This window comes from Eremothecium gossypii, chromosome III, assembly GCF_000091025.4.
Source record: "Eremothecium gossypii ATCC 10895 chromosome III, complete sequence".
Taxonomy (NCBI): Eukaryota; Fungi; Ascomycota; class Saccharomycetes; order Saccharomycetales; family Saccharomycetaceae; genus Eremothecium; species Eremothecium gossypii.
In genome coordinates, this window is record NC_005784.3 from 701,695 (window position 1) to 728,359 (window position 26,665).

Here is a 26,665-nt window from a genome sequence, read left to right on the forward strand (position 1 = left end):
TTTTATTACGATTCTACATAGAGCGCAGACCCGCAGCGCTCAGAATTTTTCACCATGCGATGAGGCATCGCACCACTTCTAGTCAAAATCAACTACACCCCTTCATAGGTTCGAGCCATCGGGCGCAACGTCGCGCCAGTTGGGAAAGCGGAAGGGCACGTTGTCCGGCGAGAGCTCGGGGAAGGTGCGGTCGATTACCGCCATCAGCTCCTTGTAGAACACCTCGTAGCCTCTGCCGGAATAGTGGATGCCGTCAACTAGCAGGTCGGACCATCTCTCGCCGCCCGCCTCGCTGAACGCGCGGTGCAGGTCCACGAAGCCCGTGCGCTGCTCGCGTGCCACGCCGGCCAGCGCGTCGCTGTAGAGCTTGTTGTTCGCGTTGTTGCGCGAGCCCGGCGTGACGCTGCCCGACTCGTCGCGCAGCCACTTGTGGGCGTCGTGCAGCGCCGGCCCCACGAGCACGACCTTGATGTTGGCGGCGTGCAGCATCTGCACCATCTCCGTCATATTCCGTACGTACTCTACAAGGGGCACCGTCTGGACCGAGTCCATCGCCGCATCGTTGGTCCCGAAGAACACATACGCAATCACGATGTCGCGCTCTGTCGCGAGGATCTGCGGAAGCAGCTTGAGAGCCCACCGAGAGTTGTAGCCGCTGAATCCGCGCTGGGTCACCTGTAGCTTGCGCGTGTACGCGTTGGTCAGCGCCGCGCCGACGCAGAACTCGTCTCGCCCGCTTTCTGGCGAGATTCTGGTATTGAACGCGAACTCCGTGATGGAGTCGCCGAACATCAAAAACTTCTTGAAGTCCATTTGGCCGCCGTCTAGCTTCCTTTGGGGTCTCTGATCCGCCGCAAATGATGGATTAGGTGGCTCCAACGATGCTTTGTAGACTTTTTTCGTTGCCGAGCGTGGAAAGTCAGTGCCACTGCAGCGGATAGCGATGGGGCTCGCTACGATCATAGCCAGGAGAGCATATGGCCAGTGCGGCCGGGCGCGAAAGCGCGTGTCGATAGTGGGGTCCGGCCCATCGGGGTTCTACACTGCGGTGCACCTGCTGACTCGTGCTACTGAGCCGCTGCATGTAACGTTGTGGGAGAGTCTGCCGACGCCGTTTGGACTGTCACGCTACGGGGTGGCGCCGGACCACCCGGAGGTCAAGAATTGCGAGGACCGGTTTACGGAGCTGGCGAACCGGTACCACGTGGCGGCGCAGCCCGGGGAGCACTCTTTTGAATTCGTGGGGAACATCACCGTGGGCCGGGACGTCGCACTGCGAGAGCTGCTGGCGGCGGAGGACGCCGTGGTGCTGAGCTACGGCTGCAGCGGGGACCGCCGACTGGGGATTGAGGGCGAGGCGGACACGGCGGGGGTGTTCACGTCACGGCAGTTTGTGAACTGGTACAACGGGCACCCGCGGCACGCGCAGGACGCCGCGCTGAGCGGGTTCGACTGGGCGCGCGTGCGGCGCGTGGGTATCATCGGCAACGGGAACGTTGCGCTGGACATCGCGCGCCTGCTGCTGACGGCGCGCGAGGAGGCGCTGTGGGGCCAGACCGACATCAACCCGCACGCGCTGCAGGCGCTGCGGCGCGCGCCGCTCGAGGAGGTGCGTCTCATCGGGCGCCGGGACTTCCTCGGCAGCAAGTTCACGAACAAGGAGTTGCGCGAGATGTGGGAGCTCGAGCGCTGCGGCGTGCGCGGCCACATCGCGCCCGAGCACTTCACGCCCGAGGCGTGGGCGGCGCTGCCGCTCGACCGCGCGACGAAACGCCGCATTGACATGTGCCAGCAGTACCTGCTGCCGTACGCCGCCCGCGGCAGCAAGTCCGCGAGTAAATACCCTCCTCCGGCGGAAGGCTACTCCAAGGCCTGGGTGTCCGACTATCTCAAGACGCCGCTCTACATCCGCAGGGACGGCGCCGGCGCGATATCTGCGCTGACCGTCTGCAAAAACTCCCTGACCCCTGAAAACAAGGTTGTACGTCACCTGGACGAGCAATTGGATTACGAATTGGACGTGCTTATCACGTCACTGGGCTACCGCGGCCAGCCCCTCCCGGAGTTTGGCGCGCTCGGCGTGGCCTTTGACGCGGACCGCGTATCCAACTCGCGCGGCCGCGTGCTGCGCCAAGACGGCAGTTTGATCCCGGGCCTCTTCGCGAGCGGCTGGATCGCTAATGGCAGCAGAGGCGTCATCATGACGACGATGATGAACTCTTTTGCCGTTGGCGACGAGGTCCTGCAGTACCTCGCGCAGAGCCCTCCGAAGGACCACTCCCATGGCATTGACCTGCGCGACAGCACGCACACCACCTGGGCCGACTGGATACAGATAGATAAGACCGAGAAGCAGCGTGCCGCCCGGGGCCAGCCGCGGCAGAAGCTGCTATCCGTGGCCCAGATGCTCGAGGCCGCGCGCGCACGTGATACATAATATGACATAAGCACACCAGCTGGCCAATGATCTTCTTGTATTTGGATCGCTATGCACGAATCAAAACGAAAATCTTGTCGAGATATCACGACCGCTGCGCTCCCGGCGGGACTCAGAAGCCACGGGAAGAGCTCACACGGACCTTTGCCAAGATGATTGCCAAGCGCGCTTTGTCTACTTTGATCCCACCAAAGATTGTTTCGCCTAAGGTATGTTGAACCGGCGCTCCTGCGCACGCGCACCGTGCCCTACTAACCCCCGCAGAACCTGACCTCCGCCGGCAGCGCCAAACGGATCGCGAACGTCGTGGAGCTCTACAAGGCGTTGCCCCAGGGCCCGGCGCCGGTCCGCCAAGCCACTGGCATGATCGGCAAGTACCGCGCCAAGTACTTCGACGGCGACAACGCCTCCGGCAAGCCGATCGTGCACTTCGCCATCTTCGTGCTCTGCCTGGGCTACTCCATGGACTACTACTTCCACCTCAGACACCACAAGGGCGAGGGCCACTGAGCTGCCGCTCCAGTCATATATTCCTTCTAGCTACGTATATACGAAAGCCTATATCCTACAGCTCGCTGATGTACATCACCTGCGTTCCGCGCAGGAACACGTCCGACTCGTACCGGTGGATCACCGGGTTCTGCTCGCTCTCGTAGTACTCGCTCGCGTCCACCAGCGCCACGTTCATGAACCCGTCGATCGACTCGAGCGTGCCCTGGTACAGCATCCCGGAGTGCAGCTTCACGTTGACCGGCTTGCCAATGATATTCGACAGAAACGTCGACGACGACGTCACCGCTGGGCCTTGCATCGCGGAACTCATCGCTGCTGTGTGTCTGGCACCGCGCTGCGGCCTCCGCTCTTAACGTAACGCTCGCTCGTCTCCCTGCCGGGTAACGCACGTGACCCGCAGTCGCCCGCCCGGGTAACCTCGCCCGCCGGGTAACCGTGCACGCGTCGGGCCGGGTAGTGCCGTCCCAGATCTCCAGAATGCGCTGCCAGGTCCGCGACGCATGGAAGTGCGCCCGCCGCCCGGCCGCGCCGAGCCCCGGCCCCGCCACAGATAGTGTATTTACACTATCCCTATCCGGCGCGTGGCATACAGCCAAAGCTGCGCAGCTTGATCGCACACGTCCACTTTGTGTACTGCCACGCGTAAACGGACACTATAACACCGATCTGCAGGCTATAGTGAAGGTCGCGACGACGATCTTCGACGGATTCCGCCTATACACGCAGCTTCGCCTTTCTGCGTACCCCTGAAACACTACTATTAATATACCAAGAGGCGTGCTTTTCTCACAGTTGTAGCCTCCCTACAGTACTCCAACAGTGCGGAACGCGGCTTGGCCAGTGAGACACGGTCGTATATACAGCAAGCGGAGCGGGAGCCTTCGGTAGTCTGCGGGCATATACAGGGGCAGAACGCCAGGTGGCAACAGCTGGAAACGGACAGCGCACGAGCAAGAGCCATACGTCAGGCACAGTTGGCGGCAGAGCGCGAGGAGCGACTATTCTGGCAGGAAGGGCTTACTTTTTCCGCCGGTGGAGAGTGGAAAGTTTTTCGATCTGGCACAGCTAAGTAGGCCAGTCGAGGCTAGGAGAGCAGCGAATGTCGGTGTCGCATAGGGGGAGCATAGTCTCTACGGCGACGGGGGGCTCGAGCAGCCGGGCGGGCGTGGTGCCGTCGTGCACGCGGTGCACGCTGGCGATCACGACGGGGCACGCATACGAGCTGGGCGGTGACAGGTGGCACACACACTGCTTCACGTGCTACAAGTGCGACAAGGAGCTGACGTGCGACTCGGACTTTCTGGTGCTTGGCACAGGTACGCTTATTTGCTTTGCGTGCTCCGACTCGTGCAAGGGCTGCGGGAAGAAGATAGACGACCTGGCCATCATATTGTCGTCGTCGAACGAGGCATACTGCTCGGAGTGCTTCAAGTGCTGCAAGTGCGACCGCAAGATCGAGGACCTGCGGTACGCGAAGACGAAGAAGGGGCTGTTTTGTATTTCCTGCCACGAGCGACTGCTGGCAAAACGCAAGTATGCGGAGGAAAAGAAGCGACGACTGCAGAAGGAGCTTCCGATCGTCCCGGGGCAGGCAGGCGCAACGACAGGCACGTCCACGCCTGACCGCGAACAGTTCAAGATCCCGGTGCGCTCTGCGGCGCGGCCGGTGTCGCCGCGACGGTTGAGCGAGCCACGACGGCTGAGCGAGCCGCGACGGCTGAGCGAGCCGCGGCGGCTGTCGCGCCGCGGCTCGTCGACGTCGGAGAACACGGTGCCGTCGACCAAGAGCACGAGCTACAGCGCGCAGCGGCCCGACGCAGACTCCGCGGCGAGCGACGTTGTGCGCAGCAACACTTCACAAGGGCTCGGCACGGTCACGACCGCCGACACGAGATCCACGAGTTCGCTGGGGCCTGCCCTGGATCCACAGGAGAGACACATAAAGAGCAACTCATGGTCTGTAGTTGCCCAGTTCCTGGAGGACGACGATGATGGAAGCGACTATGGTACCAACACGGATGCGCCAAGCATCAATATAGATAAGCACTCCAGCGAGTCGCCGTGCGCCACAGCGAGTGCAGACAGTACATCCGACAACGGAAAGCGCAATTCCGCGGTGCAACCTGCAGCCAAGGGTATAGGGACCCCGCCGCGCGAGAGTGCTGACGACGAGAGCAGCTCCCGTGAGCAGGACGTTCGCAAGCGAGCTTCAAAGGATAGCTACGATGTAGTCACACCAAAGTCGCATACGCGGAACCTCTCTGTAGACGATGTTCTTCAGCGGACGCTGACGAAAGACTACTCCGAGAGCACGAGCACCATTGATAATCTAGCGCCGCCGGCGAACGATAGACCGCGGAGATTTCCTTTGAACAAGACGCCTTTACGGAATAGGGACGAATCGCCGATCAACGGGAGATCTCCCGTATCTCATAGGCGAGGATTAATCATGTCGGAAAGCGGTGAATTCATTAACGAGCTTTTGGCTAGCCCCAACAACGTTGAACATTTAAAGAAGGATAATGTAGCTCTATCTGAGCACATCGACGCGCCTCCATTAGTGAAGGGACTTGAAGATCCCGTCCTCCAGAAGGATAACACTGCTGGGAAACACTTCAAAGTTTCTGGCGCGTTTTCCTTCTCACCTAAGCTGGAAGTTGCCGCGGGCACTGTTGGGAATCAGAGTCACTTGACCCATTCGGCATCTTCCAGCTCACTCGATCCTAAACATGTGAGACCGCTCAACGGAACAGGGAACACTTCCAACACCGGAACTCCAAACAAGATGGGATCTAAACTTGCAAGATCTGCTTCTGTTAGGTCCAAAGTAGCTAGCCTAATACATGGCAAGAAAACACCTACCAGAAATCAAGCACCAGAAGGTGCCTACGATACCCATACCGGCTGGGGTGTTTCATCTATGTCTCAGCAGCACCCCGCCGGTGCTGCCACGAATTCAGTGGGACGAAAACTGCCCCCTCACGGTCGTGGCCAAAGTGATTCTACCATATACAATCAGTTTTCACCCACGCTCAATACTAGACCGTCGTTCGATCACCAGCGGTCACATAGTGGTACCACAGGTGCAACTAATGTTGCTATCCATATGACGCCACCTCTGAATACCATGGACTCTCCGTACAGTAACAGCGTGCTGGAAAGGAAGATGAGCGTGGGGAGGAACCATATAGTCGGCAGGGACGCCTTAATGGAAAATAGGACACCGACGAATGAGGAATTTGTTAGGCGCGATATAATCAGCGAAGAATTGCAGCTGCGCCAGCTCAAGCTAGAGATAAATGATTTGCAATACACCAAGACGCAGCTGACATCAGAAGTAGACCAGCTGAAGAAGCTAAAAGAACATCTACAGTTTCAGGTTGATCAGTTGAAAACTGAACGGAAGGACCTGCAGAATACAGGAACTTCCGTGGAATCACTGGACGACGTGCAAGAAGTGGTTGTAAAGCAGGCAGTGACTGCAAACACATCCTCCAATTTGAAACCGCGGTTCTGGAAATTTTTCAGTGGCAAGCCATCCTCATCAACGGGGTCCGCTAGTGGAAGTTCTGGATCTGGACCAAGCACTGGAAACCCTCAGATAGGCATTTCACATCCTGTTCTTCAAAATCCAAACGAGTTTGACGACTGGAACTTGAAAGCTGTAAACAACGGTGCAGAATTGTATGGATCGTCATTGGAGAGCAGAGTCGCCTTTGAAGGTACAGATATACCAATGATTATTACCACATGTATGCGCCATATAGAATCCAAGGTGGAATATTTGACCAGCGAGGGGCTGTACCGGAAGTCTGGCTCACAGCTTCTGATCGAGCAGATAGAGGGCGAGTTTACCCAGTGGAAGCCGAATACACCTCCTCCCGAACGGCTGCTAGAGTTTCTGAGACAGGACATCCATGCCGTCAGTGGGGTGCTCAAGCGCTACCTCCGCAAGTTGCCCAACCCTCTTTTTACATTTGAAGTTTACGAGCCCCTCATGCAGCTGGTGAGGGACGAGAAACTAAGTTCTTCCGTACCCCTCAAATCCGCTAAGTCTAGTCCCGTGTACGCGCCAGCAATAGAGAAGCTGGCTGCCATCCTCAAGACACTGCCGCCCGAGCATCTGCGCGTGCTGTCAGTCATTTGCCAGCATGTGAACCGCGTGGCCCAGTACCAGGATGCAAACCTAATGAACATGAACAACCTGGCACTGGTGTTTGCTCCCGGTATTATCAGAGACTATACCGGCGAGAAAGACATCATCGACATGAGGGAGCGCAATTATCTGATTGGATTCATCTTCATGAACTACGAGGACATTTTCGCGAAAATATTTTAGTTTTCTTAAAGGAATCTTCCGTGTACACAGTATAAAAGTCATCTATACATTGACCTTAGCATCCAAGCTGCTTCAGCGGATGTCCTTGATTTCTGGGCTGGAGTACAGCGCCAACTTCTTCTTGCCTACCCGCAGCAAATGCTCAATTGCAACGAAGTTCTTGCGAGGCAGGTCCTTATGGCGCCGAAATTCCTCTCTGATGTAGCCTATGAAGTGAGGCCTGTTTTCAGGAGCCTTTGTGTAGGCGACCCTGATGAACTCTCGGTATAGATGCAGAACGTCCTTCTGCAGTCCACTAAACCGCTTCACCATGACTAGGGGACCTGTAACTCTAGTGATTCAGTCAAGAATACGCCCCCCCGTAGTATTGCTGCTCATTAAGAAAAGACGTTGGACGCATTACCCACCAAAAATTCTCGAACTTTGAGATAGTTTCACCGAAAAAGGCCCCTCTCGCGCAAGGGCTCCCCAGGACATAAAGAGTCTAGGAGAAGTGTGCCAAAGACAGCAGATCCAGAATTCCATCATGCTGTGGATAGTGCGATTCTCACAATGCAGGCTCTTCAGCTTACCGTTCGTGGCGGCTGGGCTCGCGCCGCAGCTTGGCGAGATGATGCCCCTTGACCCCGAATTGGCTGAGTCGCACAGGATCGGCTATGTGCAGTGGGCCTTATGTGTGGTGTTTTTTGTATGGTACCTAATTGTGGTGGCATTCGCTACCAGTGGATGGTACGAGATCATGACCAAATTCACATCGCAGATGGCGAGTCAGCGACTGTGGGACGGGGCGGGCACCGAGGAAGAGAGCGAGGCAGCGGTCTCGATCATCCGCCCCTGCCGCGGCATAGAGCCCGAAATGGCAATGTGCCTGGAGAGCTGCATCAAGCAGGAATACCCGCCCGAGAAGCTCGAGGTACTGTTCTGCGTCGAGAGCGAGGACGACGAGTGCCTACCGATACTCACAGCACTGCTGGCGCAGTACCCCACGCGCAACCTGAAGGTGCTGGTGGGGCGGGAAGCGTTCGGGCCCAACCCCAAAGTGAACAACCTCGCCAAGGCGTACCGTAGCGCGCAGCACGACATCGTGTGGATCCTCGACTCCAACGTCTGGGCGCCGCCGGGCATGCTGCGCCGCAGCGTGGCCAGCCTGGCCGGGTCGCTGGACAACGGGCGCAAAACTCGGAGACCGGTGGTGCTGACGCACCACATCCCGCTGGGCATCGGGCTCAATGCGCAGAGCCGGAGCGCCCGTCTCGAGGAGATGTTCCTGTTCAGTAGCCACGCCAAGTTCTACGTTGCGTTCAATAAAGTCGGCGTCGCTCCCTGTGTCAATGGCAAAAGCAACCTCTACAGACGCAGCGCGCTCAACCGCGCCGTCCAGGTGCTGGGCGACGGGGCTGTCACCAGCGCCCTGTTCAGGGACGATGCCATCAAGCGCTGTGCCAGGTTGAACGCGCTGAAGACTGCGAACTCCGTGGCCCACACGCACCTCCCGTTCACGAGAATCACCTGGGCCCAGAATGAGCTCCGCCGCACGGTCGTCGGCCCCGAACAGCAGCAACACAGTCACGGCATCGAGTTCTTCAGCACCTACATCGGCGAGGACAACATGATCGGCACCGCGCTCTGGGACATGCTGGGCGGCCGCACAGGCATGACCGGCCAATGCGTGTATCAGCCCCTGCACTACAGCGTGAACCACGACGGCCTGCAGAACTACTTTGACCGCCGCGTGCGCTGGCAGCGCGTCCGCAAGTACATGGTGCTCGCCGCGACGCTGCTTGAGCCCACCACGGAAAGCATCCTCATCGGCCTGATGGGCTCCTACGCTCTCCCGCGCCTGCTCGCAGCCGCGCATCCCACCACAGCTGCGTTCGCCTACTTTGTCCTTCACATGGCGGCTTGGTGCTATATGGACAGGATCCAGTACAACACGCTTGTGCGCACGCTGGACCCCACTATAGCCTTTGGCCATCGCTACCCGGCTGCGTCCTACGAGCGCCCGTTCTATAATTGGCTACAATACTGGCTACTACGTGAAGTCCTCGCCTTCCCCATATGGATCAAGGCTATGAGCGGTTCTGTAATCAACTGGCGGGATAGACCTTTTCGGATCAAGCCGGATCTAACTGCAGAAAGCCTGTAGTGACGACACCTTGTTAGGGAGGACGGACATTTTCGGTAAGCGGAGGAAGATTATTTTTGGAACTTGGCGCAGTGTCCGCAAGTTTCAGCCTCTTCGAGGCGCATTAAGGGACTCAGTGCACCCACAAAGGGCGTTCTGAGTGCAGCGAACGGTCCCCAACAGATTATGCGAACTCGCAGCCGGTGAGAGACATTAGTCAGAATCTGTCAAAACTCACTTTTTCGGAGGGGCTCAGCGTCAGGGTACTCCAATGCGAATACGGAAAGCTCAGTTTTCTATATCTGGGCGCACCTAAGCGTAGCCAAAGCCTCGCGGATCTTGGCGATGCTTGGGCAGGTATTGTGCAACTCAAGAGTTCGGTAGGGACCGGAATTTACAGTTCCGTCTGCAGGTAGGCAAGCGAAAATGGCGAATGTGAGAAGGGACAATAGGTTTAAGGGCCTATCGAACCACAAGTGTTCTCCGAGCGGCTTCTTTGCACAATCATGGTGCGCAGCGTGTTGCGGAGGCGCGGTAGATGTATATAAACTGTGTGGTCGGGCACAATCAGGACCATAGGCGCACCAACCATGTTGCAGATGGCATTGATGCATAGGCCTAATGAGAAACGGAAGGTGGCCAGACGCGCATGTCTGGCGTGCCGGGACAAGAAGATCAGGTGCGATGGGGAGGCGCGGGCGGAGCGTGGCGGGGATCCTGCGGTGTGCTCGAACTGCGCGCTGCAGCGCCTGGAGTGCGTCTTCGTGCGCTCGCAGAGGGGAGGGCGGCGGCCTCCGAAGAAACAATTGCCGCATACCAAGTTTCTGCTCCAGACGTTTGGGCCGATGAGAATGGCGGAGGCGAAGCTCGACAGGGGCGCGAGCCGGGTACGTCTGGCACCGCCGTTCACGCAATCGCGGAGTCGCGATTGCATGGATGATGAGCTGAGGGACCCGCGATACTGCTTGCAGGTAGCCCCACTAGAAACAGCAGCCCCGTCGACTCCCATGCGCGAGTTTAGTACAGCCTCGAATCTAGGAAGGTGCCAGCGATACCTGCTCCCGCCGCACGTGCCCCATTCAGGGCCGCGCTCATCGCCAGTCGCCCAGCCAGGCCAGTGCATGCAGCCTCCCGTTTCGGGAGGCACGGCGTTCCCGAAATTGCCCATTGAGCAGCCCATGCCCCCACACGCAGCCTTCCACCCTAGCACATGCGCTGCGAGTCTGAAGCCTTCTCGTAGGGCATCATTGGGGGTGGGAAGCTCACCGTCAGCATTTCCCTTGCCGTTCACAAGCCATGCTGTGCGACCAATGACCATGACTAACCCTGCAGTTCAATTGATGTCCTCGAAAGACTCTGCGGCTGGCAGCACCCAGTGCCGAAGCTCATGTAACACCGACACACGACTATCTCCTTTTACCTCGTCTATGACATTGAATACTGTGCACAATAACACTGTGCGTTCCAGTGACGCGGCACAGTACTCCGTTGGCCGCTACCACGCTGACTTTGGCTCTCTTCCATCGGAAGTGGTTGAACAGTGTATTGATGCGTATTACATATATGTTGAACCGCATTTGCGGCTGCTTTCAGACTCTGAGGAACGCCCTGAGAATGTTGGCACACTGAACTCTGCTGTACAAAGCGCCATCTTTTTATGTGCATCACCTTATGTCAAACATAGTATTACCTACGATTCAGCGTATTTCTTAGATATGTTGAGGAAAAGCTGGCATAAACTGGAGAATGAATATGCAATTGTGCAGCATGTTTTACTTCTTTGTTACTTCTATTTGAATCATACCCCATTATCAGGCAACTGCAAGTCCACGATAGAGAAACTAATTCGCATCCTAATACTTGGCAAGGTCCCGGATTCTTTAGCTCGAAAACACACGGATATGCAGCTTGCACAGTTTGTGCCGCGTGCCATGGCTGAGAACTGTGCTCATATGCTGCAATTGCTGTGCCGCGTTTTCTACCTCCTCCAGAAGATAATGCTTTTCTCGCAGGATTCAAAATGGCTGGCATCGCTCCTGAGCTCGTTGAATGTTGATAATTTAATGAAGGCATTCATACCAGTTGGTGTACCAACAAGCTACAAATACACTGGTAAGCTATTCTCCACCAAATCCCACCTGCCTTCAACCGAACATATGCTTCATGTACTTTACAGCTCTTGGCAAGAGGGCAGGATACCTAACAATGAATTTATTGGCACGCTTCAACAAATGCAGCCTAGCATTAATGCAAACGTCTACAGACTCGGTGATATGAATACAATCCACCTGCAATCTATCTCGAATTTAAACGTTAAAGTTGTTTCGGATAGTATGCTTCTTCGATACCTCAGCTGCTGCAGTCGAGATGGGATAAAGTTCCAACTTGACTTGAGAGCACCAGATTCTGATGTGTCCATGCAAAGCGCTCACGGATTTTTAACACGGATACTTTCAGACTTGGATGCCTGGACTATCCGTCAGTTACTGCTTCAGCTGTTTATTCTAGCGGATATCCTCTATTCGCTAGGCCTGGCCGCAAATGGGATGCCTTCTACAAGGCTCCCTGATATGAAATCCAGATACAATATGTCCCAACCCTCGAGGAGCAAAAGAAGTAATGCCATTTCATGCTCGTCCTCCAACTCACCGTTGTCGACGGAAGAAACTCATGGCTTTCGAACTGAGGTTTGGTGTGATGAAGAATACATTTCAAAGAAGTCAATACTACAACTTGAAGAGTCTAATTCAAGCACAGAAATGTTGCATGGCGACGGTTCCGCAGGTGAAGCGGTCGGTGTATCCTGCGGGCCCTACCCCGAATTTTTTGATAACCTCCTGGTAGACATGCTACCTACCCTGGTAGTGATTATTCTTCTATTCAGTAACTACGTGGTGCCACAGTATGCTGGTGGTAAATGGACATTCAAATCCCCAGCTAAAAGAAGAATCCCTATAGGAGATATGACTTTTAACGGTGAATTCAAAGATATATGCTCGGGAACTCTTTTATTCCATACAATTCCCGCAGAAGATATAACCCAAGATGTGGTTTTTCAAATGTTAGATACCATTATTAACGGAAGGTCTATATTATGCCAGCTGCGTTCGTATGCAGATACCGTGGTTGTAAAATCTCAAAGGCTCAATTACAATAGTGCCATAAGTCGGAACCTCACAAAATTACTTGCGCTCCTTGGAGCAGTTGTATAACTATTAGTACTAGAAACGGAAACAGGTTTCGCGTGTCGCATATGCGGAATTGTGAACCAACTACGGCGGAGTTGTGCCTATGCTGATGGAAGCATGGTCCGGTAATTTATACTGTAACTACAATGGTACAGATGGCAGTACGGTGTGTTGTGCATGGAGACGAGAAGTTCTGGAAACCATTGACTATGGCTATTTGACTACACACTGTTCGCCAGCACTATATCAAACATAACTATTGATCCAAGTACGCCCTATATCCAATCGTTTCCAACTTTTCTGCCTTGCCTAGAACTTCTTCCTCCTGTTTCAAGAGAAACTGTTGCATCAAGGCGTGGTACTTGGTGTCGTATGCTCCTAGAAGTCTAACAGCGAGTAGAGCAGCATTGGTGCTATTGTTGATTGCGACGGTAGCCACCGGCACACCCCTAGGCATCTGTACAATAGAATGTAATGAATCGACCCCATCGAGGACTGAACCCTTGACAGGCACCCCAATGACGGGGAGAGGGGTCATGGCCGCGACCATTCCCGGCAAATGAGCGGCACCGCCTGCACCTGCAATGATAGCCTTGATTCCTCGCTCAGAGGCCTCGATGGCGTACTTCGACATCCTATGAGGGGTCCGGTGGGCTGAGACAATCGTCACCTCGTATGGGACACCGAACTGAGTCAGTATCTCGCAAGCCTTGCTCATAACGGGTAGATCCGAGTCGGACCCCATTATGATTCCAACCAGGGGAGACGCATCCCCCTGTGGGTTATGCCCATCCTCTTCCAAACTCACTGCCCCGCCGGTGATGAACCTGAGTTTGCGCTCCGCTTCTTGCATGGAGGAAGCCACAATATTTATGTGGCCGACCTTCCTCTTCGGCTTCGACTCCTTCCCGTACAGGTATACCGAAGCTCCAGGAGTTTCCAGGGCGCGCTCACATATCGCTAGTTCCTTGTCCTTCACTTGCGGGTCGCCAAGCACATTTAGCATAATAGCGTGTGTGTTGGACGTAGCCATCGATGAGAACCCCCGCGGCATCGGCAGCCCAAGAATCGACCGCAGGTGTGCCTCGAACTGCGAGGTCACACAGGCATCGATGGTGTAGTGGCCAGAATTATGTGGCCGGGGCGCGATCTCGTTGACCAACAGCTCGCCATCCTCCAGCAGGAACATCTCCACCCCGAAGATACCCGCGCCAGGCAGCGTTGCGACGGCTCTTTCGGCTAGAAGCTTGGCACGTAGCTGGATTGAGTCAGCAACCCGCGCTGGCGCGTAGCATAGGTGGCATATGTTGTTCTGGTGCACCGTCTCGACCATAGGGTACGAGAACAGCTGTCCCTCTGGCGATCGCACGATCATCACCGCCAGCTCGCGCACAAAGGGCGCCCACCGCTCTGCATAGAGCGATCTGTCGGCCAGCGTCTCCAGCGCCTCCGCGATGCTGTCGCGACTCTTCACCACAAAGTTCCCCCGGCCGTCGTACGCCAGCTTGCGCGCCTTCAGCATGTACGGGTACCCCAACTGCTCGCCAACAGCCACCAGCGCAGGCTCCGTGCCCTCGACCGCGATAGACTCCGCCACCGCAACACCGTGCCCCGACAGGTGCTCCTTCTGCACATGCTTGTCCTGGATCAGCTCAATGGCCTCCGGCGTCGGGTATATTGTAAGCGATGGCATCTTCGCCTGCAGGCCCCTCAGCGTGCCCACGTCAACATGCTCAATCTCCACAGTCAGCACGTCGCTGCGCTGCGCGAGCTCCTCGATGTCCGCAGCCACCCCGAAGCTGCCCTCCACGTGCTCTCCCACGGCATTGATTTGCTTTGCGGGCGAGTTTGGCCCGTCCAACACGACGGTCTTCACGTTTAGCCGGTTGGCAGCCTCGACAATCATGCGGCCCAGTTGGCCGCCGCCCAGTATACCGACAGTCCTATGGTCCATAGTGCGCCGCCAATCTCTCTGTTTCAGATCTTCTATCTTTCGCTCTGTTTTTCATCTGTGTTAGTTATGTCCCAGCTTGTATGCGGCCTATTATATTGGCTGCACATGAGCCCCCCTCTATTATGCATGTTTAATTCTCGAGCACTAAACTCGACGTAGAACCTTGAAAAATGCCTCCTCCGAAGGATCAGAGTCAAGAAAATAGAGATGCGTCAAATGTCTGCTTTTAGAAAGTCCATCTCTAATATCTGCCGTTTCTCCACAAAGTACGATAAAGGGCCGATGTTGCCGGCAGTTACCGAGTTAAAGCTTGAGATAGTGCTGCAGTACAGTATCAGTGTGGCTATTCGTGGGCTGGTAAATCTCAGCCTGGCGTAATTATATATAATGTGCGTATCTGTAACAGGGGTAGGAGGTTTACAGGAGGTAAGCGAGCGGCACGAGACATGAAGCCAATTGGACTAACGGGCATGGGCCTACAGAGCGCAGGTGACAGCGGAGAGGAATTGAAGAGCGGGTGGATGCCGGCTGAGATGCCATTGGGCGAGTACATGTTCCGTCGGCTGATGAGCGCAGGGACGAAAACGGTGTTCGGGGTGCCGGGCGACTTCAACATGGGGCTGCTGGAGCATATGTACGGGGAGGCTGTGTGCGCGGAGGGCCTGCAATGGATCGGCACATGCAACGAACTCAATGCGGCGTATGCAGCGGACGGGTATTCCCGGTATTGCAACAAGATCGGCTGCGTGGTGACGACGTTAGGGGTGGGGGAGTTATCGGCTCTCAATGGCGTGGCAGGCGCGTTTGCCGAACACGTGAAAGTGCTGCACATTGTGGGCGTGTCAATGCGCGCGGCGCAGACACATCCGGAGCTGCACGGCAACGTGCACCACCTCGTGCCGCGTCTGCGGAATAGTAACTTTGAGGCGCCGAACCACAAGGTGTATAGTGAGATGGTGAGCGGCCGCGTGAGCTGCTGCTGCGAGTTTCTGGAGGACTTGGAGACGGCCTGCGACCAGATAGACCATGTGATCAGGGAGATCTGGCGGCACGGGAAGCCCGGGTACCTTTTTGTTCCGGCCGACATGCCGAACATGAAGGTCTCCAGCCGTAATCTTGTGCAGGCGCCAACTATCATGCTTGAAAGCGCTGTTTTGGAGCGCACTAACCTGGCAGCCTGTGACCGGATTGGAATAGAAATTTTGCAGCACCTGTACCAGTCGAGCACGCCTGCAATACTATGCGATGGGCTTTGTGACAGGTTTGGCCTGACGGGCGACGTGCGCCGTCTGGTGGAGTTGACGGGCATGTGGAACTTCTCGACAATCATGGGAAAATCCATATTGGACGAGACCCAGCCGCACTATAAGGGCGTCTATTATGGTGCAGGTTCAAAGGAGCGGAATGCCCTTCTGCAAGAATGTGACTTAATCCTCTACCTGGGGCCGGTCAAGGACGAAGTGAATACCTGGAAGTATACCTTTCAGTTTAACCCGCAATCAATGATCATCGAATTGCACCCGGAGTATGTTAGCCTTACACGCAACGGCGAGCAAACCATTTTAAATTCGGGCCACTTGCTGCCAGTGTTGAGGTCCATCCTAGCCCACCTGAACGTTGCAAACCTCTCATTTAATTACCCGACTGCGAAGAAACGAGTCCCGCGTGAACACCAATACGCAGCAGACGAGCCGATTACCCAGGGCATGTTGCAACATATGATACCAGAGTGTTTAAATCCGGGCGATGTCATGGTGGTGGACACCGGTACGTTCCAATTTTCTGTCTTTGACATGAAGTTTCCAACAGATCTCAAGTGCATTTCGCAATCATTCTATCTTTCTATTGGTATGGCACTGCCTGCCGCACTAGGTGTGGCGTGCGCCATGAGAGAATTTCCAAGGCTCCACCTCGGGCCTAAACTTGCCAACGAGGGATACACTCCAAGGTTGGTGCTATGCGAAGGCGATGGGGCAGCGCAAATGACGATCCAGGAACTAAGCACGTTTATTAGGTACGAGCTCCCTGTGGAGGTTCTCTTGTGGAACAATGATGGCTATACGGTAGAAAGAGTGATCAAAGGTCCGACGAGATCTTATAACGACATCATGTCATGGGATTGGACTAAACTTCTTCGCGTGTTCGGGGACTTTGACGGTACGCGTTCGGAATCAGTGAGAGTGAAGGATTTCAACAGTTTGATTGAACATTTATCCTCATGGAAATCTGATAAGAAAAGATCGAAAATCAGGCTGATGGAAGTCATACTAGACAAGATGGACATTTCAGCAACCCTGAAGGAGCTTGCAAAGCAGTTCCAGCACAATGCTGCCTAACAGGCTGCGTAGCTACTCCGCAGACGAGCAACAGAAGACATGCAGGGGTTATCGAGAGATAACGTTCGTATTTAATACATACAATAGTAAACGAGAATGTAATTTATGCATAAGCTAAGACAGAGGCCAAGATATGAAGGGTGGTCTTCCATATGTTAAGTGCGTGCGCCCACAATAACTAGAAGAGAGCTGGTTCTACGCTTTCCCGGCAACATCACTTGAAGTCCCCGATGTAACTTCAGGATCAGGGCTTTCAGTGTTCCGAACAGTAACCAACTCTAGATTTGTTAATGACTGAAGAAGCTCCAATTTTGATTGCATACTGGTAGTTTCTGTCTTATTCCCTACGCTTAGTGCATCTTGTTGTGCGGTGGAAATCAAGGACAATTCCTGTAAGAGCTCCTTCCTTTGCGGAGAAATAGTGATCTCAGACTTCGTCACTCCAGCGCTGCCTGACAAGGGAGTTCCTGGAGCAATGTATAGGTCGGCAGGAGCTCCTGAAACAGTATCATCATTCGCAGACCGCCTAGGGGACACTGGGAAGTACTCCTTCTTTAAAGTACGATACGTTAAAGGAAATATAGGATTCAACTTCTTGTTGATCAACATATTCCCAATGTGGTGCCTCTCGATCCTCAATAAAATCTTTATCGTTAGACGCCTGATCTTCTCTACAAGTTGTACAAGGTCCTCCTGTGCTGTGCAGGTAACAGTAGTAACGTCATCCCTCATGGAATATGCCGATTCAATATCAATGTTATTCTCATAGATACTCGAAATCACAGAGAGGTTCTCGGACTGGTGGTTACTTGCGGCAGATGTTCCCCTGATTTCGGTCGATACCCTACTATGGTTACTCTGCGGGGATTCTTTGACTGAGTTGGAATTCGTTGGATCAGATGATGCAGCAAACGTATCTGCGGTTGGATTGATCAGTAGCGGATAGAATACCAGACTCAAACCTTTATCCAAAGAAAAGTAGTCAATGATGTTAGATTGCGCATAGCATAAGCCGTCCAGTGCTTCTGTATGCTTCATTTCGTGTCTAAGTGCGATGGTTAAATTAATCTTCGAAAAGTCTGATTTCTCCAAATCAAACGTTTCGAATGGATGCGTGAGTGGATAATTCAGACACACGTTTAAAAACCTACCCATATGCGCCTTATTCACCGACATGAATTTGTATATATTCTTTAGGTGGCCATAAAGTTGGGTCAAAACGCGCTTCCTCACCTCTCTTGACCTATTCTTCGGAAAGAATACATGCTGCAGACATGTTTCCAAATTATGCATTAGTCTGATACATTTCAAAGAGCTGTATTCGAAAAACTCTGGAAACATGATAAAGTCCTTGTAAGTTAGCATATACTCATCCTTTAATAGGAGCTCAATCGAAGGTCCCGAATCGTGGTTTAGTCTAGAGAATAAGTGAATCAACTGAAGTATTATCACTCTTTTGAACACATTTAGCACAGTTTGGTTGTCATGCTGTTGAAGTACTATGTATTGAATAAACTTCAATAGCAGACCCATTTTGGGAGTTTCCTGTTTTATGGTAACATGAGAAGTAGGATGTTTGTTGAATATCTTCATCAGCAACTCACTACTTCTATTATTTTGGGGGTTAGTTGAACCAATAATTGTAACTGGATTCATTTTGCTAGGCTTAGCCTGCGTAAGAAGGGTTGCACTATCCAGATCATAGTAAAAGTCCCATACATCCTTTTGCATTTCGAAAATAGGGTTCGATACACCAACAATCGAAAAATAGTTACCAGTCTTTTTAACCGAGAACTCGTTCCGAAGCTCGTCAATCATAGATATGTCCATGTAAGGGAATATAATAACAGAGGAGTTCTGGAAATAATGTTGATGATCAAATGCATTAATAAAGTTGGATAAGGCAAGCACAAATTGGCATAAGCTATCCTTAGAAAGGGTGGTAGAGTTCACCATTAACCTCCAAGAAGGGTCATTCCTATCTAACAGGCTTATTTGTGGAATAAACTGTCTCAAAAACTTCAAAACATGATCCTTGTAGTTGATATTAAGTTTTATGGCATCATACTTGATCAGGTCAATCTGCAGCGGTATTTTTGTGAAATGTTCAGGTAAAACTTGCGGCTTGAATGAATCAAACCGGTAAACCATAGCACCTTGTTTGAAAACAATGGAATTGCCGTTGACATCATGCTTGGGAAGCTCATTGACCCGAAGAATGTGCTTTAAGGATTTCTCCTCCGGATCAAAGATCTCGTTGATGATCTCGTCATTGTTAATGGAGTTCAAGATATTCTGGAGGACTTTATTAGAGTGAATGCGATTCATAAGTGATAAATCCAAACTGTTAATCATGTTGAAGCACTCGATAAGAATGCGGATATTCGGCATCTTGATGTACTCATCCAGCGCCATCATCAGCAAAGGTTTAAAAATGAAAAAGTTCTGCAGGGACGTGCCCACCGCCAAGGATTTAATGACAGCGCCACGTTCATTGGCGTTATCTATCTTAGCGTGAACAACATTAATGAAGAACAGGGGGATCTCACGCGCCTGTGATAGAGATGTCTTACTACTGCCTGCATTTTCATCCTCCTCTAGGATCATAGACTCCAGACGCGACGAGGGCGATCCCCCCAAGTGTCCATGAGACTCTGCCGTTGGTTTCAAACTGCCCTTGGCGTTATCGTTCGGGAACAACTGGAAGGTCTGTGCATACCTGTCCTTGTAAAGAATAAAGGTCGTAAAATCGGACTCTCCCGGCCGATTTTCAATCCCGTTCGGGATCATAAGGCCCGCCAGGTTCGACAGGTTAGAGTTCGTGCTCTTAAAGCCCGGCAGGTTCTTCGGAAACTGGTGCTTCAGCACCGGCCCCAACTTGTTGTCAAACTCCGCTGCCAATATGTATTCCACGTTGGTCGCAGGCTCGCGCGTGGCCTCGCCGCGCCCCGCGCGCCGCATTGGCCCATTCCGCACGACTGTGGGCGCCTGCTGTAGCCCCGGCCCTGTCCTGCCCTGTCCCTGCCCACCGCTCCCGAGTGGCCCCATCCGCGACACCATGTCTGCTGCTCGTCCTGTATTAGCGCTCTTGCTCGCCTCTGTATGCCGTGGATCCTACCGCGCCCACCAAAGCAAACAAACACCGTGCCCACTGCGCCGCACGTCCTCCTTTTCTTCGAGTTGCCACCAGCCTGTAACCAGTCGGCCAATTCGGTGCGCCTATAAATACTCGTGCTTTTTTTCGCTGCGATATCCGCGACCTATAGCTTTCCAGGTCCAAACACTCCCCTCTTAGTATTTGTTATCCAAATAGTCTCAGAATCTGTCTTTACGAGTCCGACACGTCTTTTGCCTATTGTGTGCGTACGATTGCTTTCAGTTTACCAAACCGTCGTCCGATTAACTACTCCGGTTGCAGGACGTATTGCTATGCTCTACAGTGCAGCATTGCGAATGCGAGCGTGTATGCAAGGTGTTCTTTATCGTGTCAGATCGGAGTGTTGGTCGTCACGTCCAGAACCCAAAGTCGTCCGGGTAATGAGTCTCCTCCGGGTAACGCTTAATTAGTCGGATGAGGGATACACCGGGTAACGTGGTGGCTGTGGGTGTCCACCCGTGCCGGCGGCAGGCGCATGAAGAGCTTGTGATGCTGAAGAAACGTCCACCATCAGGAGAACAGATCCGGAGCTCTGCCAGGCTCCCGCCGCGCGCGACTACCGGCAGCTGGTGCCATATTCTGGCATTGGCATGTGGCGTTTCTACCACGTGTATCTTCGTACAAGAGCATCGGTTGTGGTCACGTGGTTTGCCAAGACTGGGAAAGCAGATGACGTGAGCACGACTACTCAACCGAGCGCGCTCGAGATGGTTTCGGCGACATGTACGAAATAATTAGATGCGGTGCCCACATCAGGTTCCAGAGGGTACACTAAACACGCAAGCAACACAGTGGGGCTACCAGCAGTGTCGTGCAAGGCCTGCCGCAGTGATGGGCGCCAACGCTCGCGTGCCGAGTTATGGATCACGTGATGGATCTCGAGCACCAGTATCCATCAGGACACCGCATTGCGACACCGCAGCATAGCGAGTGAAATACACATATCGCAGGCATCTTCTCCGACACACGCATCACCGACACCCCGATGGCCGGAGCGCTAGTGGCATTGGCCAGGCGCACGCGATCCGTGTTGGTCTTTGCGACTACTGCGCTGATTCTCTTCTACTACACGGTAGAGAACCAGATAGACATGCTAAACTCGTATGCGCAGACGGAGCATCTCCCACAGATCAGCAAAGCGAGCGGCGATAGCGCACCCACGCCGCCCGACGACCTCGCGGATCCGGTGCAGCTAGTGGCGAAAAACCGCTACTTTCCGCTACTTTTGGACACCTGGAGAGATGCCCCGCAGGTGCACGACACGGCCGAAGTGCGCCGCAGGGCACCTCGGTACGATACTCTTCATGCCAAGGTAGAAATACGCGAGCGGCCGGCACGTGGCATGCGCGGTCGTGTTCAGGCGCCGGTTCATCTGCTCGAAGCGGATGATGACCGGCTGCGCGCTATCCGCGATGCGTTCATGCAGGACTGGCAGCAATACAAACGGCTAGCGTGGGGCCATGACGGTATGCAGCCACTATCAGCACAGCCCTATGACACCACTGGTCTAGCAACGACCATGATCCTGTCTCTAGAGATGCTGTATCTGGTCGGGGCGACAGATGACGCAGAAGCTGTGCTGCAATTTTTGGGCGGCTTCGAATTCCACGCTGACAAAATGCCCGCCGATTGGAATGCGACCTCGGATCCCACACTAGGCGCGCTGATAGGCGCTTACGAGCTGTCGCACGAGCCTGTGTTACTGTCTAAAGCGGTAGAGCTTGCGGATATCATCTTAGAAGCATTTAACACGCCTTCTGGCGCGGCAATGGCGCCGCTAGACGTACGATCACCTCTGCAGAACAGGCACCCATATCGCAGGAGCGCCCTCGCGCATCTCGCGGGCGTAAGCGTGGAGTTTGCGCGCCTCACGCAGCTGACGCGCGACCAGAAGTACTTCAATTCCATATACGGTCTCTACGACCTTGCTGCCAATTCTGAAGATGAGTTTGACCTCGAAGGCCTCGTCACCGACTATGTTGACCCTAGTGGCTGCGAAATAACAACATCCGAGATTCGTGGGATCAAGAGCATTTTCCAGGGACGGTACATTGGCTGTAAGCTTGTAAGGCGACTGCGTCCGGCCGTGGGCGCTCGCGGTAGTTCTGATGCAGAAGGCATACAGTATTACTCATGGGACGGGCTCGCAGCGTGGTGCCGCAGCTTACAGGACTTAGCGCTCATAGTTACAGACCCGGAGCTCAGTGCAGCGTTCAAGAACACGCTCAAGGCCGCCCTGGAGGCAATCATGAATAATATGATTTTCCGACCCGCCCTTCCAGAATCAGCTGCTGCCTCTGAGCCTGATGAACCGCTCTTCGTCAGTGCAGTGCGGACATGGTCGTACACCGATGCGTCCACCGGTACGGATGTCGTCAAGGTGATGCGGGAGTTCGACATGACCGACGCCTCCTGCGCACTATCTGGGGTTCTTGCCCTTGCAGGTGCGGCATTATTTGTGGATGACTCCAAGTATAAGTCAACGGCAAATGGCATAATGGAGGGATGCGCGCGCTTGCAGCAGCTGCTTGGAACACCGGTGGAGCGCGTCTACGTTGATCCATGCGATGCTGCAGACTGTTACTTCGACGCAGATAAGAAGTCCCAACTATTGTCAGAGGGATACTACCGCAAACAGGGGGACCACAATGACCTCCTGGATGGAGTAAAGCTCACTAAATCCGGTGCAGCCCGGATTACAGGTGCCAAGAAATACATTTTTGTCGACACGGAGCGGTCGTACGACCGGGATCTAGAGTCCTGGGATCCCGCTCGGCCGTTGTTCGTTAACGACTGGGAACTGTTGCAGTCACCGGAAGGTCACATGATTGAAAGCTTATTCTACATGTTCCGCCTGAGCGGTGACTCAAAATTACGCCTGCGGGCTTGGGAGCACTGGGAAGCCCTGGTCAAGCTGCACACTGCGGTCGGCGCGAAAGGAGTGGCCGAAAGGAAACCGTCAGCTTTTCGCAACATCCTGGCAGGCGAAAGAGAGGACATTCTGCCGCCAGAATGGTTCAGTAAAAGCTTGAAGTACCTTTATCTAATGTTCAGCGATGGCTTAAAAGTCGGCAACCTTGATGACTGGGTCATTACCGCCAAGGGTAATATGTTTCGTAAGACTATTTAAAATTCAGAGCTCTGGGTAGCATCACCGTATGGCTCCGCCCTCCCCTTTGCATGCCCTAAAGGCGATCTCAGGCATTAGTATATTAGTTGGATTATTAGTGATATATTGTTCACCAGTTTGGGATACTGGGTGATGAATCAGAACACGATTTTCGGGTAAGCAGCTGCTTGATTTGCGTCACCTCTTGCCGTAGGGAACTGACCTCCGCTGAGAGATTGTGGATAATTTGTACCAGCGGCTCATTCATGCCCGGCCCCGGGACGGCCGAAGACTGCGAATTATTCCCGGAACATTGCTGGTACGACGGAAACGGCATCACCTGACCGTCCTGTGAGTACTGGTTCTGTGACGATGGTGCCATAACGACCGTGGACGAGGAAGAGGAAGATGCAGATGAGGGTGCGCGCTGTTCGCAGAGAATGATGTTGCCCTCGGGGTTGAAAGCGAAGGATTCGAGCAGCATTTTTAAAAGCTTTTCCAGCTCGTCCTGCGGCGGCGGCGGCGGTTGCGTTGCGAAACGCTTGCTGGTCTTCTTGTACAGAAGGTTGAAACGATCCCGACACTGGCGTGTGTTACGTGAAATGTGTGATTCGCGATAAAGCTGATCGCTGATCCACTGCCAGAACTTGCGCCGGGGGCTCGATATAAATTGCGGGTCGCTCAGCTGCTGCTTGCTGTTCAGCAGAATCCGGAGCAGTGAGATATCCTCGTGGGGCTTCCAGGTCGTCCGCGCATACTTCGGAAGCTTGTAGCTGTTGCTGCCCTCGAACGAGTCCTGTGGCGTCGCGCTCGCCACCGAGCCCCCCGAGATCGCCTGCGGCGCAATTGTGCCCGACCCGAACTGCTGCGTCTGCCCCGAGGGCGACGATATCACCGGTCTCCCTGGAAAGCCCTGTCCGTTGTTCACCTCCGAGAACTGCTGCATGTGGTGGTTCGTCAGCGGAGGCAGCTTGATCGTCGACGCGTGGTCGTGGGCCCCGCCCGCCCCGCTGACGCCTGCACCGTTTCTGCACGTGCCAATCTGAAGCTGGTCCTTGTTCATGGCGCCCCGCACTTGCCAAGTTTGCAACTGGTACAGCCCGGTCTGCTACCTGTACTGCTGGACTTAGACGCAATGCTGAGCCCTTCCGACTGCTGAGTTTTGGATCTCAACCGCTTCCCTTTAATACCGCCTCAGCTCCTCTTCACGTGCATCCGTGTTCTGGACACGCACCAATGCGTGCTACTGGATGCGGTACTGACTTATATTGTCTCTGCGCGAAATAATACAGTCGCTAGTTAGGTTTCTGTTGCTTCCCGCGCTATACATGGTATTCTTCTGGCTTTTTTGGGGCTTCGGACTTTCCAGCATCGATAAGCGCAGTCCCTGAAACCTTCACTTCCTGCATCTGGCTGCGGCCACTGCCTTCTAATTCCGTCCATTGTGAACGACTTCTCACGACGCGCCACATTGACCCGAAGCTATACTAGACCGGGTATGGCTCGCATGCGTGAGCAACCAACTGCCGAGCTGCCGACGTGTCGTCGCTTGCTTTGGCCGTACCCGCGTTATACCGCCATTAACGGAATTCGAATCTAGGCTACCGCCTGCATGCCCGCTAGACGCAAATGGCCCTAGAGAAAGTAGCGTACGAATCTGGAAAGGGCGCAGTTACGCAAGTCGTTCGTGAGTTCTGTGAAATAGGCCGCGGACGGTGATCTGCACTATCCCGGAGCAGGGCCTGCGCGGTTTTCTGTGGCGCCTGTGCGTGGCCATGTCAGGCGGCCACTGAATTTTGGTTGCGGTCAGCTACGGCCGGCGCCCTGTCATACATGAGCAGCGACATAGACGAACAAACGCGGTTAGGGTTATCGTTTTTACAGCGCACCGCAACGGTGCCAACCTTCGAAGTGCGCGGAGGCACTCCCAGCATCAACGAGCGAAGTAGTAGCCAGTACATACGGCTGGGCGATATCTCGAGCGGATAATGTTATGTACAATACTAAACGTCTGGTCCTTAGACAGGCAGAGGGTACTCCTCAGTCCAGCTGTAGATCTCCTGGGCGAGCTGGGCTATCTCGTCGGTGCCGTCCTCGACCTTGGCCTTGAAGTCCTTGAGCCTGTTGGCCTCCTTGGGCAGCGACTGCTGGATGGAACGGGCGATCTCGACAGCACGGTTGATGTAGCCGACGATGCGGGCGAAGTCCTCCTCGCCCATGCCCCTGGTGGTCATGGCGGGGGCGCCGATGCGGACGCCGCCGGGCACGAGCGCGGACTTGTCGCCTGGGATGGAGTTCTTGTTGAGGGCGATGTTGATCTTCTCGCAGACGTGCTCGACGCGGGCGCCGTCGACGCCCTTCTCGCGCAAGGAGACGAGGACCATGTGGGAGTCGGTGCCGTCGGAGACGAGGCGGTAGTTGAGCTTTTTGAACTCGGTCTCCAGGACCTTGGCGTTCTTCAACACGAGCTCCTGGTACTCCCTGAACTCGGGGGTCGTCGCCTGCTTGAGCGCGGTGGCCAGGGCGGAGATGGTGTGGTTGTGGGGGCCGCCCTGGTGGCCGGGGAAGACGGAGAAGTTGATAGGGCCCTCGAGGTCGTACATTACCTCCTCGCCGGTCTTTGGGTGCACGGAGCGCACGCCTCTCCTGAAGAAGATCATGGCTCCCCGTGGGCCTCTGAGCGACTTGTGGGTGGTGGTGGTGACGATGTCGGCGTACTCGAAGGGCGAGGGGATGACGCCTGCGGCGACCAGCCCCGAGATGTGCGCCATGTCGACCATCAGGTACGCACCGACCTTGTCGGCGATCTCGCGCATCCGCTTGTAGTCGATCAGCCGGCAGTACGCGGAGGTGCCCGCCACAAGGATCTTGGGCCGGTACAGCACCGCGTTCTTCTCGAGCGTGTCATAGTCGATGATGCCGGTCTCCGGGTCCACGCGGTACGGGAACGACTCGAAGTACGTCGATACCGCGGAGATCTTGCGCGTCTCCGTCTGGTAGCCGTGCGACAGGTGCCCGCCGTCGGGCAGGTGCAGACCCATCAGCCGCTCGTGCGGCTTCATCAGCGCCTGGTACACCTGCAGGTTCGCGGGCGACCCGGACAGCGACTGCACGTTGACGCCCCAGCGGTCCGGCGTCACGTGGAACGCCTCCAGCGCGCGGCGCTGGCACAGCAGCTCCATGCGGTCGATGTGCTGGTTCCCGCCGTAGTAGCGCGCGCCGGGGTAGCCCTCCGAGTACTTGTTGCACATCGGCGTTCCTAGCGCGTCGAACACGGCGGTCGACGTCAAGTTCTCCGACGCAATCAGCACAATCGAGTGCTTTTGCCTGTCAATTTCATCCTTGATGATCGCGTCCACCTCTGGGTCGCTCTCGCTCAGGTGCGAGGAGATGAGCTTCTTGTGCGATTCGGATAGGTGGTATGGCATGCTGCTTGGTGCTTGGTCTCAGTCGGCGCTCGAAACCTGCGCGAGGGAAGCCGAATATATATACGCGCTGGTCCTGGTC

General features: G+C 54.7%; 14 protein-coding genes across 14 annotated transcripts; 7 read left to right on the plus strand and 7 right to left on the minus strand.

The window, feature by feature from the left end:
• Positions 1 to 102: 102 nt before the first annotated feature.
• IAH1 (isoamyl acetate-hydrolyzing esterase) lies at positions 103 to 813 on the minus strand (the record flags this gene model as incomplete). The annotated part of the gene is made up of 1 exon (NM_208956.3): positions 103 to 813. The coding sequence occupies one exon, from the start codon at positions 811 to 813 to the stop codon at positions 103 to 105; it is 711 nt and encodes a 236-aa protein (NP_983603.3).
• A 130-nt stretch (positions 814 to 943) lies between these two features.
• ARH1 (NADPH-adrenodoxin reductase) lies at positions 944 to 2,437 on the plus strand (the record flags this gene model as incomplete). Its single annotated transcript, NM_208957.2, has 1 exon — positions 944 to 2,437. One exon carries the CDS (start codon positions 944 to 946, stop codon positions 2,435 to 2,437), a length of 1,494 nt encoding a protein of 497 aa, NP_983604.2.
• Positions 2,438 to 2,589: 152 nt separating this feature from the next.
• ATP17 (F1F0 ATP synthase subunit f) lies at positions 2,590 to 2,947 on the plus strand (the record flags this gene model as incomplete). The annotated part of the gene is made up of 2 exons (NM_208958.2): positions 2,590 to 2,646; positions 2,702 to 2,947. The coding sequence occupies 2 exons, from the start codon at positions 2,590 to 2,592 to the stop codon at positions 2,945 to 2,947; spliced, it is 303 nt and encodes a 100-aa protein (NP_983605.2).
• Positions 2,948 to 3,002: 55 nt separating this feature from the next.
• Positions 3,003 to 3,260, minus strand: LSM6 (U4/U6-U5 snRNP complex subunit LSM6; the record flags this gene model as incomplete). Its single annotated transcript, NM_208959.1, has 1 exon — positions 3,003 to 3,260. The coding sequence occupies one exon, from the start codon at positions 3,258 to 3,260 to the stop codon at positions 3,003 to 3,005; it is 258 nt and encodes an 85-aa protein (NP_983606.1).
• A 789-nt stretch (positions 3,261 to 4,049) lies between these two features.
• RGA2 (GTPase-activating protein RGA2) lies at positions 4,050 to 7,289 on the plus strand (the record flags this gene model as incomplete). Its single annotated transcript, NM_208960.1, has 1 exon — positions 4,050 to 7,289. One exon carries the CDS (start codon positions 4,050 to 4,052, stop codon positions 7,287 to 7,289), a length of 3,240 nt encoding a protein of 1,079 aa, NP_983607.1.
• A 72-nt stretch (positions 7,290 to 7,361) lies between these two features.
• SDH6 (Sdh6p) lies at positions 7,362 to 7,601 on the minus strand (the record flags this gene model as incomplete). The annotated part of the gene is made up of 1 exon (NM_208961.1): positions 7,362 to 7,601. One exon carries the CDS (start codon positions 7,599 to 7,601, stop codon positions 7,362 to 7,364), a length of 240 nt encoding a protein of 79 aa, NP_983608.1.
• Positions 7,602 to 7,815: 214 nt separating this feature from the next.
• AGOS_ACR207W (ACR207Wp) lies at positions 7,816 to 9,435 on the plus strand (the record flags this gene model as incomplete). Its single annotated transcript, NM_208962.2, has 1 exon — positions 7,816 to 9,435. One exon carries the CDS (start codon positions 7,816 to 7,818, stop codon positions 9,433 to 9,435), a length of 1,620 nt encoding a protein of 539 aa, NP_983609.2.
• Positions 9,436 to 10,004: 569 nt separating this feature from the next.
• On the plus strand, positions 10,005 to 12,626 carry AGOS_ACR209W (ACR209Wp; the record flags this gene model as incomplete). Its single annotated transcript, NM_208964.2, has 1 exon — positions 10,005 to 12,626. The coding sequence occupies one exon, from the start codon at positions 10,005 to 10,007 to the stop codon at positions 12,624 to 12,626; it is 2,622 nt and encodes an 873-aa protein (NP_983611.2).
• A 232-nt stretch (positions 12,627 to 12,858) lies between these two features.
• Positions 12,859 to 14,556, minus strand: ADE2 (phosphoribosylaminoimidazole carboxylase ADE2; the record flags this gene model as incomplete). The annotated part of the gene is made up of 1 exon (NM_208965.1): positions 12,859 to 14,556. One exon carries the CDS (start codon positions 14,554 to 14,556, stop codon positions 12,859 to 12,861), a length of 1,698 nt encoding a protein of 565 aa, NP_983612.1.
• Positions 14,557 to 15,002: 446 nt separating this feature from the next.
• ARO10 (phenylpyruvate decarboxylase ARO10) lies at positions 15,003 to 16,892 on the plus strand (the record flags this gene model as incomplete). Its single annotated transcript, NM_208966.2, has 1 exon — positions 15,003 to 16,892. The coding sequence occupies one exon, from the start codon at positions 15,003 to 15,005 to the stop codon at positions 16,890 to 16,892; it is 1,890 nt and encodes a 629-aa protein (NP_983613.2).
• Positions 16,893 to 17,087: 195 nt separating this feature from the next.
• On the minus strand, positions 17,088 to 19,952 carry AFI1 (Afi1p; the record flags this gene model as incomplete). Its single annotated transcript, NM_208967.2, has 1 exon — positions 17,088 to 19,952. The coding sequence occupies one exon, from the start codon at positions 19,950 to 19,952 to the stop codon at positions 17,088 to 17,090; it is 2,865 nt and encodes a 954-aa protein (NP_983614.2).
• Positions 19,953 to 21,034: 1,082 nt separating this feature from the next.
• MNL2 (putative mannosidase MNL2) lies at positions 21,035 to 23,179 on the plus strand (the record flags this gene model as incomplete). Its single annotated transcript, NM_208968.1, has 1 exon — positions 21,035 to 23,179. The coding sequence occupies one exon, from the start codon at positions 21,035 to 21,037 to the stop codon at positions 23,177 to 23,179; it is 2,145 nt and encodes a 714-aa protein (NP_983615.1).
• A 109-nt stretch (positions 23,180 to 23,288) lies between these two features.
• RPI1 (Rpi1p) lies at positions 23,289 to 24,221 on the minus strand (the record flags this gene model as incomplete). Its single annotated transcript, NM_208969.1, has 1 exon — positions 23,289 to 24,221. The coding sequence occupies one exon, from the start codon at positions 24,219 to 24,221 to the stop codon at positions 23,289 to 23,291; it is 933 nt and encodes a 310-aa protein (NP_983616.1).
• Positions 24,222 to 25,176: 955 nt separating this feature from the next.
• On the minus strand, positions 25,177 to 26,586 carry SHM2 (glycine hydroxymethyltransferase SHM2; the record flags this gene model as incomplete). Its single annotated transcript, NM_208970.2, has 1 exon — positions 25,177 to 26,586. One exon carries the CDS (start codon positions 26,584 to 26,586, stop codon positions 25,177 to 25,179), a length of 1,410 nt encoding a protein of 469 aa, NP_983617.2.
• Between the last annotated feature and the right edge of the window lie 79 nt (positions 26,587 to 26,665).